The 15514-nt window shown below is 45.2% G+C and overlaps 1 protein-coding gene across 1 annotated transcript in view; it reads right to left on the bottom strand.

Moving 5' to 3' along the window:
* Positions 1–15514, bottom strand: part of LOC109873574 (voltage-dependent N-type calcium channel subunit alpha-1B-like) — a 232508-nt gene that overhangs the window by 109768 nt on the left and 107226 nt on the right. Inside the window, exon 6 of the mRNA XM_031809441.1 lies at positions 2006–2109. Coding sequence (XP_031665301.1) covers positions 2006–2109 — 104 coding nt within the window. The remainder of the gene's footprint in view (positions 1–2005; positions 2110–15514) is intronic.

The raw sequence follows: 15514 nt of genomic DNA, 5'->3' as shown, positions 1-15514 counted from the left end.
CTTGCTGTCCCCAGTCCACCTGGTCGTGCTGCTGCTCCAGTTTCAACTGTTCTACGTGTGATTATTATTATTTGACCATGCTGGTCATTTATGAACATTTGAACATCTTGGCCATGTTCTGTTATAATCTCCACCCGGCACAGCCAGAAGAGGACTGGCCACCCCTCATAGCCTGGTTCCTCTCTAGGTTTCTTGCTAGGTTTTGGCCTTTCTAGGGAGTTTTTCCTAGGCACCGTGCTTCTACACCTGCATTGCTTGCTGTTTGGGGTTTTAGGCTGGGTTTCTGTACAGCACTTTGAGATATCAGCTGATGTACGAAGGGCTATATAAATACATTTCATTTGATTTTGATTTGAAAACAAAAATACCTTATTTAGATAAGTATTAAGTATTAAGACCCTTTGCTATGAGACTCGAAATTGAGCTCAGGTGCATCATGTTTCCATTGATCATCATTGAGATGTTTCTACAACTTAATTGGTATATTCAGTTGATTGGACATGATTTGGAAACGCACACAGCTGTCTATATAAGGTCCCATAGTTGACAGTGCATGTCAGAGCAAAAACCAAGCAGGATCATGTAAAGGCACAGATCTGGGGAAGGGTACCAAAAAATGTCTGCAGCATTGAAGGTCCCTAATAACCTAATGGCCTCCAACATTCTTAAATCGAAGAAATCTGGAACTACCAAGACTCCTCCTAGAGCTGGCCTCCTGGCCAAACTGAGCCATCGAGGGAGGAGGGCCTTGGTCAGGGAGGTGACCAAGAACCCGATTGTCACTCTAACAGAGCTCCAGAGTTCCTCTGTGGAGATGGGAAAACCTTCCAGAAGGACAACTATATCTGCAGCACTCCACCGATCAGGCCTTTATGGTAGAGTGGCCAGACGGAAGCCACTCCTCAGTAAAATGCACATGACAGCCCACTTGGAGTTGTCCAAAAGGCACCTGTAGTACTCTCAGACAATGAAAAACCAGATTCTCTGGTCTGATATAACCAAGATTGAACTCTTTGGCCTGAATGCCAAGCGTCACATCTGGAGGAAACCTGGCACCATCCCTCCGGTGAAGCATGGTGGTGGCAGCATCACGCTGAGGGGATGTTTGTCAGCAGCAGGGACTGGGAGACTAGTCAGGATCGAGGGAAAGATGAACAGAGCAAAGTACAGAGAGATCCTTGATGAAAACCTTCTCCAGAGCACTCAGGACCTCAGACTGGGGCGAAGGTGCACCTTTCAACAGGACAACGGCCCTAAGCACACAGCCAAGACAACGCAGGACTGGCTTCGGGACAAGTCTCTGAATGTCCTTGAGTGGCCCAGCCAGAGCCTGGACTTGAACCGAATTAAACATCTCTGGAGAGACCTGAAAATAGCTGTGCAGCATCTCTCCCCATCCAACCTGACAGAGCTTGAGAGGATCTGGAGAGAAGAATGGGAGAAACTCCCCAAACACAGATGTGCCAAGCTTGTAGCGTCATACCCAAGAAGACTCAAGACTGTAATCTCTGCCAAAGCTGCTTCAATAAAGTACTTAGTAAAGGGTCTGAACACTTATGTAAATGTAATATTTCAGATTTCTTTTTTAAAAAATTAAAAAATCTGTTTTGCTTTGTCATAATTGGTTATTGGGGTAGAAAAACGATGTAATACATTTTAGAATAAAGCTGTAACGTAACAAATTGTGGGAAAAGTCTGAATACTTTCCAAATGCGCTGTACATGAGCACAAGCACACGCACATTTTATCCCCACAAACACCTCCCCCACTACTTACCCTGTCAATAGAGTGGTTCAGTATAAGGGAACGTGGCTCTAGTTGTCATCCTGTCCTAGCTAATAAAACGGGTGGTTTGTATGTTAAGTGAAGTCCATGCCTCCCTATAGACCCTATGTCTACAACCGTAGGAATACAGTATGACTTGGGTGTGAGTGAATGTGTGAGTGAGTGAGAGTGTGAGTGACTGCGTGTTTGTGTGTGTGTGTTTGTCTTGGGTCAGACTTACCCTGATAAGACACCCAGGACCAGGTTGAGCATGAAGAAGGATCCGATGATGATGAGGGGGATGAAGTAGAGCCAGTTCCAGGTGTTCCCCGAGGCATCATTGGCCTGCACACACACACGTACACACACGCACACACGTATATATGTACACACACGCATTCAGAGAGAGAAAGAGAAACAAAGCCATATAAGTAAAAGCAAGGTTTATCAGGTATCCTCAAATGTTTGCAGTTGGTCAACGTACAATATCTGCTTGACGGATTTACTATACTTGTGACTGTCGTTGTGGACTTGGATTTAGTTTCAGGCTAATTTGTGTAACAGCTCTTGGTAGCGGTCTTGCTAATTTGTGGGAGTGTTGTATTGTAGGGGGTGTTTTCTTCACCTCTGCCAGGCAATCACCAATCAGTGCTGGGAGGTGTGCTTGGAGATTTTCTCTTATTATTTACCTATTTATTTTCAATGACAGCCTAGGAACAGTGAGTTAACTTACTTGTACAGGGGCAGAATGACAGATTTTTACCTTGTCAGCTCAGTGACTCGATCTTGCAACCTTTCGGTTACTAGTCCAAAGCTCTAACCACTAACCTACCAGCCCCTCTTCGCCTCCTCTCTCGCCTGTCCATCTCCTCATATTAATTCCATGTAGTCACTGTCATTTGTCCACTCAAGCTTAACATTGTTGTCATCTATCGTCCACCAGGTGCCCTTGGAGAGTTCCTCAATGAGCTTGACACCTTGATGAGCTCATTTCCTGATGATGGCTCACCACTCGTACTGGGCGACGTTAACCTCCCAACGCATGACTTCAATTCATTTCTTTCCATCTCTTTCTTTCCACTCTTGTCCTCTTATGACCTCCTTCTTTCCCAGTCACCTCCCACTCACAAGGCAGGCAATACGTTTAACCTCATCTTCACCAGAGTCTGTTCTACTAAGCTCACTGCAACAACCTCCATGCCTCTGATCAATACTTTGTTTCCCTTTCTCCCCATCTCTCCTCAAACCCTCCCCACTCAGCCCCTACCCAGATTGGTATGCGCTGCCAGAATCTTCGCTCTCTCTCTCCCGCTACTCTGTCCTCTTCGGTCCTATCCTCTCTCTTCCTTTTGCTAAATCCTTCTCCCTCCTCTCTCCTGACTCCTGCCATTTCGACCCTACTCTCCTCCCTTTCTGTATCCTTTGACTCTCATTATTCTCTTTCCGGCCTGACCTTCGATTCCCACTCTGTGGCTGAGTGACTCACTGCATGTTAACATAACAGGGCTGCGGGCAGCTGAGATGAAATGCGGAAACCGAAACTTCTGGAGGACCTATCATCCATCCACTCCCTCCTCTCTACCTTCTCTTCCTCTCTATCCACTGCTAAAGCTGCTTTCTATCACGCAAAATTTTAAGCTTCTGCTTCCAACCCTGGGAAACTCCTCTCTACTTTTTCTTCTCTGCCTAATCCTCCACCCCCTCCCTGTCTGCGGACGACTTTGTCAACCACTTTGAAAAAAAGGTTGACGACATCTGCTTGTCATTCACTCAGACTACAGAATCCACTGGTCCCACTACCCTACGCCTTGACCTCTTTCTCTCTCCAGATGAAATCTTGCGACGAACTGCTCCCTTGACCCCATCCCCTCCTCCCTTCTCCAGACCATCTCTGGAGACCTTCTCCCATTCCTCATATCCCTCATCAACTCATCCTTGACCACTGTCTTCCCTGAACCTCTGACTGCAAGATGGCCAGAGTTGCTCCCCTCCACAAAAAAAATTATCAATCGACCCCTCTGACATCAAAAACGTCTTTCTTTTCTTTCCAAAACACTTGAGTGTGCTGTCTCTGACCAACTCTCTCAATACATCTCTCAGAATGATTTTCTTGACCCTAACCAGACAGGCTTCAAGACAGCCTACTAAACTGAGACCGTTCTCCTCTGTGTCACAGAGGCTCTCCCCTCTGCCAAAGTTGACTCTCTCTCCTCTGTTCTCATCCTCTTAGATCGATCTGCAGCCTTCGACACCATGACACGTCAGATCCTCCTCTCCACCCTCTGGGGGTTGGGCGTCTCAGGCTCTGCACACTCCTGGATTGCATCCTGCCTGACAGGTCGCTCCTAAACAGGTGGCGTGGAGAAGATCTATGTCTTCACCACATACTCTCATGTTTCATGTGGACCCCAGGAAGAGTAGTTGATGCTTTTGCAGTGGCTAATTGGGATCCTAATAAATACCAATAACATACCCCACCGCTAGCACTGACTTTACGGATAAATACTTTCTTGGGGGAAAGTGTACTTGACACAATTGTGATGTCGCAACCTATTTTAAGATTAATGCTCTAATTGTAAATCACTCTGGATAAGAGCGTCTGCTAAATGACTGAAATGCATGCCTATCTTGTCCGTCGGTCTGTCTCACTGTCTGTCTCCTCTGTCTGTCTGCCTGAGAAAGCAGCTGTTTAATTCGGACCCATACACAATCTAGCAAGGCACTAATCATTCTAGAGTCACTGAACTCACAGGTATGTCCTGGTACAATACGCTACAGTAGATTACTTGACTCTAATCCAACTAGGCATGCTGTAGTGTTACACACTTATTTCATTCCATGTTGACTTACATTTGTGTCTGCAAGAACCTGGAATTTGAACTACCCATGAGCTCTCCGTGAAATGGTAACTTTTTATATTAAGGTCCCTATTATAAACACTATTGTCCTTAAATTGCCTTTTTTGTCAGCATGCTCAGCTAGCTGATGCTAAAACAGCCCATTGGATTCTATGAAAATGCGACGCCTATCACTGGGGCGAGTTGCTGCCGGAAAGTGTTGGAATCCAATGGGCTGCTTTAGCATTAGCTGACCTAGCATGCTGATGAAAAAGGCAGTTTCATTACAACAGTATTCATAAATGCATACATGACTATTTAGAGATGGATTATTGACATTTACAAAGGTAGGAACAATGATTAATACATGGTAAGTAAACTCTATACAAATGGTTTATATGGTTCACTAAGGGACCTTAATATAATTAGTTGCCCATGAAATAACTGCATCATAATTCTCTGTGCACATCCCAAATGACACCCCATTCCCTATATAAAAAGTAATCCCTAAAGTAGTACACTATATTGGGGATAGGGTGCCATTTGAGACAGCCTTAGATTGTGCATAGGCAGAGAATATCAGTATTGCAGTGGGTAACCTGCAGTATTGACATTGGCCTGAGATTCGTTTATAAAAGCATTACTATCAATCACACCAGTTCAGGTGCCCTCTCTAACCTCCTAAAATATCCTGAATCAATCCTACTCTCCATAGTTGGCCATAGGGTGAGGACTCCATTGATTAGAAAAAATAATAGTAACACCTATTGACCAACAGTTTGTACTGGCCAATTAAGGAAAGATGGCAGTGGAAGAGGCTGACTTAACAGAAATAATTAACAGCTCAGTCATTAACCCATAGGGACCTTGTTCGTAACCTGATCAGAACACATTCATGAATGCTAATGATCCATAGAGGCGCAGTAACACACACACACACACACACACACACACACACACACACATATTAAGCAGCATTCCCGTGGAGAGGACAAACATAAATCGACAAGGTTAACAATGGGTTAGAGAACACGCAATGTACAGAATGGAGTGGGGTTTGTGCTCTTATTTCATTATGCCACTGTATTGTTCCTCCCCCTACATCCATACTAAGTACACACATGCATGCATGCACGCAGGCATGTACAAACACACACACACACACACACACACACACACACACACACACACACACACACACACACACACACACACACACACACACACACACACACACATACACACACACACATTTCATGTCCTACCGTCTCCCTCAGCTGTCACTGTCTCAGCTCACACACAGGATAAATGGCCAGCATCAGCCTCCGTGTTTCGCCTTGCTTTAGCATCCATCAATCCCTTTGTCTCTCTATCGCTTTAACTTCTCTCTCACTCTGTCATTATCTCTCTAGCTTAGCTTTGTCTCTCCATCTCTCCGTCTTTCACTGTCTCATTTTCTCCCCCAGCCTCTCTGGGGAGTGTAGATGTAGGAAAGTGAAAATTAAGTTAAAAAACACTGTTACGGCAGCTAATGTCAGCTGCAGAGGTAGAAAGCTTTCTTTCCCTGCCTTTTCATCCAACTAGACCGAATTGAAGTGAGGTTCTGAATATTTTGAAACAATGAAGTCTGAGAAGAATAATGCCTCCAGTCACCATTTTAGTCCAAAGTCAATGGGCAATTTTTCGGTACTGCCTCACCAAGATTGTTCAAATTTTAACAGGCCACTTGTAGTTACCTATCAAAGCAAAACCAAGCATCTTTAGGGAGATACAAGGTTCTGTCGTGACTTTTTAATTTCTGTTCACACACAGAGCTGTTGTTGGAAGTCTCCTCGGTTGAGGTGAGACCAGGTAGAACTATCTCTCTAAGGCGCAGCCAAGTAATTCATTACCCTAAACTGCATGCTCACAACAAGAACACTCACAGTGGATAAAAGGCCATGTAGGAGGGTAAACACACGTTGTAGAACACAGTGTACGGTGATGTCATTAGTTTATCATTAGTGTCATAACACTGTACACAAAACCGTGATTCTGCAGTTGAATGGTTGACATATTAAAATGAACCTGTGGTGCTTCATGGCTGATATTTATACTGGGTGACATCTATACATGGCTGATACTATAATGACTCCTCTCTCCTCTCACATAAAATAGATTTGCATCGTACTTTGTGCATGTACAAAGAGGTAGACACTGTATATACAGTCACATCTGAAATTATTGGCAGCCTTGATAAAGATGGGTAAAAAATACTGTCAAAATACTGTCATACTTCCTGTCAAGGCAAGGGCTGATTTCAAGGTTTTACTGCTAACCTACAAAGCATTACATGGGCTTGCTCCTACCTATCTCTCTGATTTGGTCCTGCACGTACGCTACGGTCACAAGATGCCTAATTGTCCCTAGAATGCAGGGCTTTCTCCTATAGAGCTCCATTTTTATGGAATGGTCTGCCTACCCATGTGAGAGACGCAAACTCGGTCTCAACCTTTAAGTCTTTACTGAAGACTCATCTCTTCAGTGGGTCATATGATTGAGTGTAGTCTGGTCCAGGAGTGTGAAGGTGAACGGAAAGGCTCTGGAGCAACGAACCGCCCTTGCTGTCTCTGCCTGGCCGGTTCCCCTCTTTCCACTGGGATTCTCTGCCTCTAACCCTATTACAGGGGCTGAGTCACTGGCTTACTAGGGCTCTTTCATACCGTCCCTAGGAGAGGTGTGTCACTTGAGTGGGTTGAGTCACTGATGTGATCTTCCTGTTTGGGTTGGTGCACCCCCCTTGGGTTGTGCCGTGGCGGAGATCTTTGTGGGCTATACTCGGTCTTGTCTCAGGATGGTAAGTTGGTGGTTGAAGATATCCCTCTAGTGGTGTGGGGGCTGTGCTTTGGCAAAGTGGGTGGGGTTATATCCTTCCAGTTTGGCCCTGTCCGGGAGTGTCATCGGATGGGGCCACAGTGTCTCCTGACCCCTCCTGTCCAGCCTACAGTATTTTTTTATTTTTTTATTTTTTTACCTTTATTTAACCAGGCAAGTCAGTTAAGAACACATTCTTATTTTCAATGACGGCCTGGGAACAGTGGGTTAACTGCCTGTTCAGGGGCAGAACGACAGATTTGTACCTTGTCAGCTCTGGGGTTTGAACTCCCAACCTTCCGGTTACTAGTCCAACGCTCTAACCACTAGGCGGCAGGCGGCAGGCTACCCTGCCGCCTACCCTTCCTGCAGTAGTTTGTGTCGGGGGGCTAGGGTCAGTTTGTTTTATCTGGAGTACTTCTCCTGTCCTATCCGGTGTCCTGTGTGAATTTAAGTATGCTCTCTCTAATTCTCTCTTTCTCTCTTTCTTTTTCTCTCTCGGAGGACCTGAGCCCTAGGACCATGCCTCAGGACTACCTGACATGATGACTCCTTGCTGTCCCCAGTCCACCTGGCCGTGCTGCTGCTCCAGTTTCAACTGTTCTGCCTGTGATTATTATTATTTGACCATGCTGGTCATTTATGAACATTTGAACATCTTGGCCATGTTCTGTTATAATCTCCACCCGGCACAGCCAGAAGAGGACTGGCCACCCCACATAGCCTGGTTCCTCTCTAGGTTTCTTCCTAGGTTTTGGCCTTTCTATGGAGTTTTTCCTAGCCACCGTGCTTCTACACCTGCATTGCTTGCTGTTTAGGATTTTAGGCTGGGTTTCTGTACAGGACTGACAGCTGATGTACGAACGGCGATATAAATACATTTGATTTGATTTGATTTGAGATGGCCATTGCAAAGTGTTGATTTTGTGGTTAATTAATCATTTAGTTGTGGATTTTGATGTGTTCTTGGGGTCATTATCTTGCTGGAAAATCCCCTTGCGTCCAAGTTTCAGCCTCCTGGCAGAGGGGAAAAGGTTTTTGGCTAAAATGTTCTGGTACTTGGTAGAGTTCACGATGCTGTTGACCTTAACAAGGGCATCAGAACAAGTGGAAGAAAACAGCCCCATAACATCAAAGATCCACCACCACATTGATTTATATGATTTATCGGCATCCTAAGCTCAACTCTGACTTCATTTCTGAACTATCTGAGCTACTAACACTCCTGAGCCCCTTGTGCCCTGCTATGCTGGCGCTTGGAGATTTCAGCATGCAGTACATGTCGACTCCCCTGACTGCATTCTCTCTACTGGCCTGGCTGATATCCTAGACAACTTTGGACTCCAACAGCATGTGGACTTTTCCACCCACAACAAAGGCCATACACTGGACCTGGTCTGTACCTCAGGCGTGGATCTGGCAAAACTGGATGGAATGTGTCAGGGCTGTCTGACCACAAACCCATCACCTTCAACCTAGATATTCCTCTACCCACTCGGCACAAGACTATAAACACAGCCCAGCTTACTGAATCTATCTCCAAACTGCCAGTTGGTGACGCTGTGGCTTAATAATACTCCATACTGGATTAAGTTGCTCCTTTGAAAACCTGTCTGGTGTCTTTCTCCAAATCTTCTCCCTGGTACACTGAGGACCTATGCTCTCCCAAAGCAACTGGACATCGTCTAGAAAACTGGGCTAACTGTACATTTTGAAGATATATGAGCAACATCAGAAAGACAAAGACTATAAACAGGTCTTAAATGCAGATCAGACAACCTGTAACTCCCAACTGATCAGCAACGGCAGTGCTCATCCAATCTGTGAACAATTCTGCTACCTCAGCCTCCCCAGAAGACTGCAATCAATACCTTTGTTTCTTCCAAAGCAAAATTGAAAACATCAATAACACCCTTTTGTCCTCTTCAGCCCCTGTAGTTGATATGCCTAGTCCTCCACTCCCTGAGTCAAGGTTCGCCACCTTCACCACAGTCACTGCAGCTGATGTAACCAAGCTGGTTTGGACAATGAGGCCCACCACTTGTTCATTTGACCCAATCACCACCTTCCTTGTCAAGACCTGCTTACCTGCTCTGGAGCCTTTCTTCACAAAAATCATCCCTCACCACTGGATGTGTCCCTCCTCAGGTCAAACTCGCTGCAGTCACACCAGTACTCAAAAAGCCTTGATCTGACCATGACAATCTCCAGAACTACGGGCCTATCTCCAACCTACCCTTCCTGAGTAAGCTCCTTGAATGTCCTGTGTCTATAAAACTCCAACACCATCTGGCCAACCTACTAGAGCCCTTCCAGTCGGGTTTCAGAACTAGACACAGCACAGAGACTGACCGGGTAAGGGTCACCAATGATCTCATGAATGCAAACTCTGGAACTGCCAGAATCCTCATACTGCTGGACCTCAGTGCAACAACAGAGAGTAGAGAGAGTAGATCTGTGGATCTGTGGATCTATTGGGGTGGTATGCAAATTGGAGTGGGTCTAGGTTTTCTGGGATAATGGTGTTGATGTGAGCCATAACCAGCCTTTCAAAGCACTTCATGGCTACAGACTTGAGTGTTACGGGTTGGTAGTCATTTAGGCAGGTTACCTTAGTGTTCTTGGGCACAGGCACTATGGTGGCCTGCTTAAAACATGTTGGTATTACAGACTCAGACAGGGAGAGGTTGGTCAGCACATGCTCGCAGTACACGTCCTGGTAATCCGTCGGGACCTGCGGCCTTGTGAATGTTGACCTGTTTAAAGGTATTACTCACATGCGCTGCGAAGAGAGTGATCACACAGTCTTCCGGAACAGCTGGTGCTCTTATGCATGTTTCAGTGTTATTTACCTCGAAGCAAGCATAGAAGTAGTTTATCTCGTCTGGTAGGCTCGTGTCACTGGGAAGCTCTCGGCTGTGCTTCCCTTTGTAGTCTGTAATGGTTTGCAAGCCCTGCCATATCTGACGAGTGTCAGAGCCGGTGTAGGACGATTCGATCTTAGTCCTATATGGATGCTTGCCTGTTTGATGGTTCGGCGGACGGCATTGCGGTATTTCTTATAAGCTTCCGGGTTAGAGTCCCGCTCCTTGAAAGCGGCAGCTCTAGCCTTTAGCTCAGTGCGGATGCTGCCTGTAATCCATGGCTTCTGGTTGGGGTATGTACGTACGGTCACTTTGGGGAGGACATCATCAATGCACTTATTGATGAAGCCAATGACTGATGTGGCGTACTCCTCAATGCCATCGGAGGAATCCCGGAACATATTCCAGTCTGTTCTAGCAAAACAGTCCTGTAGCTTAGCATCTGCTTCATCTGACTAATTTTTGCTTGTAAGCAGGAATCAGGAGGATAGAATTATGGTCAGATTTGCCAAATGGAGGGCAAGGGAGAGCTTTGTATGCATCTCTGTGTTTGGAGTACAGGTGGTCCAGAGTTATTTTCCTCTGGTTGCACATTCAACATACTGATAGAAAATTGCTAAAACGGATTTAAGTTTCCCTGAATTAAAGTCCCCGGCTACTAGGAGCGCCGCCTCTGGGTGAGCATTTTCTTGTTTGTTTATGGCGGAATACAGCTCAGTAAATGCTGTCTTAGTGCCAGGCTTTGATTGTGGTGTTACAGTGCCTTGCGAAAGTATTCGGCCCCCTTGAACTTTGCGACCTTTTGCCACATTTCAGGCTTCAAACATAAAGATATAAAACTGTATTTTTTGTGAAGAATCAACAACAAGTGGGACACAATCATGAAGTGGAACGACATTTATTGGATATTTCAAACTTTTTTAACAAATCAAAAACGGAAAAATTGGGCGTGCAAAATTATTCAGCCCCCTTAAGTTAATACTTTGTAGCGCCACCTTTTGCTGCGATTACAGCTGTAAGTCGCTTGGGGTATGTCTCTATCAGTTTTGCACATCGAGAGACTGACATTTTTTCCCATTCCTCCTTGCAAAACAGCTCGAGCTCAGTGAGGTTGGATGGAGAGCATTTGTGAACAGCAGTTTTCAGTTCTTTCCACAGATTCTCGATTGGATTCAGGTCTGGACTTTGACTTGGTCATTCTAACACCTGGATATGTTTATTTTTGAACCATTCCATTGTAGATTTTGCTTTATGTTTTGGATCATTGTCTTGTTGGAAGACAAATCTCCTTCCCAGTCTCAGGTCTTTTGCAGACTCCATCAGGTTTTCTTCCAGAATGGTCCTGTATTTGGCTCCATCCATCTTCCCATCAATTTTAACCATCTTCCCTGTCCCTGCTGAAGAAAAGCAGGCCCAAACCATGATGCTGCCACCACCATGTTTGACAGTGGGGATGGTGTGTTCAGGGTGATGACCTGTGTTGCTTTTACGCCAAACATAACGTTTTGCATTGTTGCCAAAAAGTTCAATTTTGGTTTCATCTGACCAGAGCACCTTCTTCCACATGTTTGGTGTGTCTCCCAGGTGGCTTGTGGCAAACTTTAAACAACACTTTTTATGGATATCTTTAAGAAATGGCTTTCTTCTTGCCACTCTTCCATAAAGGCCAGATTTGTGCAATATACGACTGATTGTTGTCCTATGGACAGAGTCTCCCACCTCAGCTGTAGATCTCTGCAGTTCATCCAGAGTGATCAAGGCCTCTTGGCTGCATCTCTGATCAGTCTTCTCCTTGTATGAGCTGAAAGTTTAGAGGGACGGCCAGGTCTTGGTAGATTTGCAGTGGTCTGATACTCCTTCCATTTCAATATTATCGCTTGCACAGTGCTCCTTGGGATGTTTAAAGCTTGGGAAATCTTTTTGTATCCAAATCCGGCTTTAAACTTCTTCACAACAGTATCTCGGACCTGCCTGGTGTGTTCCTTGTTCTTCATGATGCTCTCTGCGCTTTTAACGGACCTCTGAGACTATCACAGTGCAGGTGCATTTATACGGAGACTTGATTACACACAGGTGGATTGTATTTATCATCATTAGTCATTTAGGTCAACATTGGATCATTCAGAGATCCTCACTGAACTTCTGGAGAGAGTTTGCTGCACTGAAAGTGAAGGGGCTGAATAATTTTGCACGCACCGTTTTATATCTTTATGTTTGAAGCCTGAAATGTGGCAAAAGGTCGCAAAGTTCAAGGGGGCTGAATACTTTCGCAAGGCACTGTATGTGAACAGCTACAAAAAATACAGATGAAAACTCTCTATGTAGATAGTGTGGTCTACAGCTTATCCCGAGATACTCTACCTCAGGCGAGCAACAGTCCGAGACTTCCTTGTTATTTGTTTGCTAGCAGAATGGACGGAAGTGAGGGTTTATCCGATTGCCTACGAATTCTCAGAAGGCAGCCCGCCCTTTGGCCCCTTTTTCTCTGCCTCCTCTTCAAGCAAATCGCAGAGATCTGGGCCTGTTCCCGAGAAAGCAGTATATCCTTCGCATCGGATTCTGCTAGTCCGTGGTGAGTAATCGCAGTCCTGATGTCTAGAAGTTATTTTCGGTCATAAGAGACGGTAGCGGTAACATTATGTACAAAATATGTTTAAAAAAAAGTTATAAACAAACAACACGTAAAACATCTGCCTTCCTCTCCGGCGCCATCTTATGTCCAGAACTGTGCTGTACGTGTCCTCATCCGCACCTCTCCCCGTGAGCACATCACTCCAGTGCGGTTCAACCTCCACTGGCTCCCCATATGCTCACACATTGAGTTTAACATCCTGGTTCACATCTACCAAGGTATCCACAACTCTGGACCAAAGTATCTGTCTGACCTCATCCTACCCTCCTGCCCCACATGCACCCTTTGCTATTCCAGGTCCATCTCCCTTCAGCAGCAAGACGAAAAACTATCTGATCTGATGACACATGTATATTAAATTCATTATTATTATTATTATGATCATTGTTATTATTATTATATACAGTAGTTCATGAGTTTATTTTCTGCATATGCATCCTTCTTTCGATGTCAAACCCACCACTGGTGTGTGGGGCCCATGAGCTCTAATTTGTCTCATCTGACCATAGTACCCGGTTCCAATCCAAATGCCAATGCCGTTGACAAAATCCAGGAGTTTACATTTTGTTGGTTGCTCTCAACAAAGGCTTTTTATGGCAATCCTTTCAAATAGCCTATTGGCATGGAGGTGGCGTCTAATTGTAGATATGGAGACTTGGTGACCCTAAGAAACGTCAAAGTTCTGTCATTCTCCAACTGTGGCCCTTGGACTTTCTTTTTTTTTTTTTACCCAAGACCGCCTTGGGTAAAGATACACTCTACCAGGCAAGATTACCACTGTTCCAGTGACTTTTAAACTTCTTAACTGCTGCGCTAATAGTGGTACGTGGTATATTTGGTTTTTCAGTTGTTTTTTGTACCCATTGCCTGTTTTATAAAAGTCAACAACCATTTGTCTATTTTCATTTTTTAGTTTTTTCCTTTCCCCGTGACAAATGGATTTTACATGCATGTTACCTCATTTCTATACCCCCAGTAAGACAGGAAGCCATTAAAGCCATTAAAGGCCTTGCAGTGCCTAGCTCCACTCCTATTCCCCAGGCGTTCTCTTTTGATGACTTCTGTAACCGTAATAGCCTTGGTTATTAGAACATTAGAACATTAGTTAACATTAGAAGCCTCCTCCCTAAGTTTGTTTTATTCACTGCTTTAGCAAACACTGCCAACCTGGATGTTCAAGCCGTGTCTGAATCCTGGCTTAGGAAGACCACCAAAAATTCTGAAATCTTCATCCCTAACTACAACATTTTCAGGCAAGATAGAACGGCCAAAGGGGGTGGTGTTGCAATCTACTGCAGAGATAGCCTGCAGAGTTCTGTCCTACTATCCAGGTCTGTACCCAAACAATTTGAACTTCTACTTTTAAAAATCCATCTCTCTAAAAACAGGTCTCTCACTGTTGCCGCCTGCTATGGACCACCCTCTGCCCCCAGCTGTGCTCTGGACACCATGTGAACTGATTGCCCCCCATCTATCTTCAGAGCTTGTGCTGCTAGGCGACCTAAACTGGAACGTGCTTAACACCCCAGCCATCCGACAATCTAAGCTTGATGCCCTCAATCGCACACAAATTATCAATAAACCTACCAGGTATCACCCCAAAGCCGTAAACACGGGCATCCTCATAGATATCATCCTAACCAACTTGCCCTCTAAATACACCTCTGCTGTTTTCAACCAAGATCTCAACGATCACTGCCTCATTGTCTGCATCCGTAATGGGTCAGCAGTCAAACGACCTCCACTCATCACTATCAAACACTCCCTGAAACACTTCAGCGAGCAGGCCTTTCTAATTGACCTGGCAGGGTTATCCTGGAAGGATATTGACTTCATCCCGTCAGTAGAGGATAACTCGTTATTTTTTTTAAATGCCTTCCTCACCATCTTAAATAAGCATGCCCCACAGGAACAGATATAGCCCTTGGTTCACGCCAGACCTGACTGCCCTTAACCAACACAAAAACGTCCTGTGGCGTTCTGAATTAGCATCGAACAGCCCCCGTGATACGCAACTTTTCCGCAACCAATATACACAGGCAGTTAGAAAAGCCAAGGCTAGCTTTTTCAAGCAGAAATTTGCTTCCTGCACACAAACTCAAAATAGTTCTGGGACACTGGAAAGTCCATGGAGAATAAGAACACCTCCTCACAGCTGCCCACTGCACTTAGGATAGGAAACACTGTCACCACCGATAAATCCACTATAATTGAGAATTTCAATAAGCATTTTTCTATGGCTGGCCATGCTTTCCACCTGGCTACCCCTACCCCAGTCAACAGCACTGCACCCCCCACAGCAACTCGCTCAAGCCTTCCCCATTTCTCCTTCTCCCAAATCCAGTCAGCTGATGTTCTGAAAGAACTGCACAATCTGGACCCTTTCTTTCTAAAATGGTCTGCCGAAATTGTTGCAACCCCTATTACTAGCCTGTTCAACCTCTCTTTCGTGTCGTCTGAGATTTCCAAAGATTGGAAAGCAGCTGCGGTCATCCCCCTCTTCAAAGGGGGTGACACTCTTGACCCAAACTGCTACAGACCTATACCTATCCTACCCTGTCTTT

Source organism: Oncorhynchus kisutch, linkage group LG29, assembly GCF_002021735.2.
Source record: "Oncorhynchus kisutch isolate 150728-3 linkage group LG29, Okis_V2, whole genome shotgun sequence".
Taxonomy (NCBI): domain Eukaryota; kingdom Metazoa; phylum Chordata; class Actinopteri; order Salmoniformes; family Salmonidae; genus Oncorhynchus; species Oncorhynchus kisutch.
Note: the sequence above shows the minus strand (reverse complement) of the source record. Positions and strands in the feature narration are given on the sequence as shown.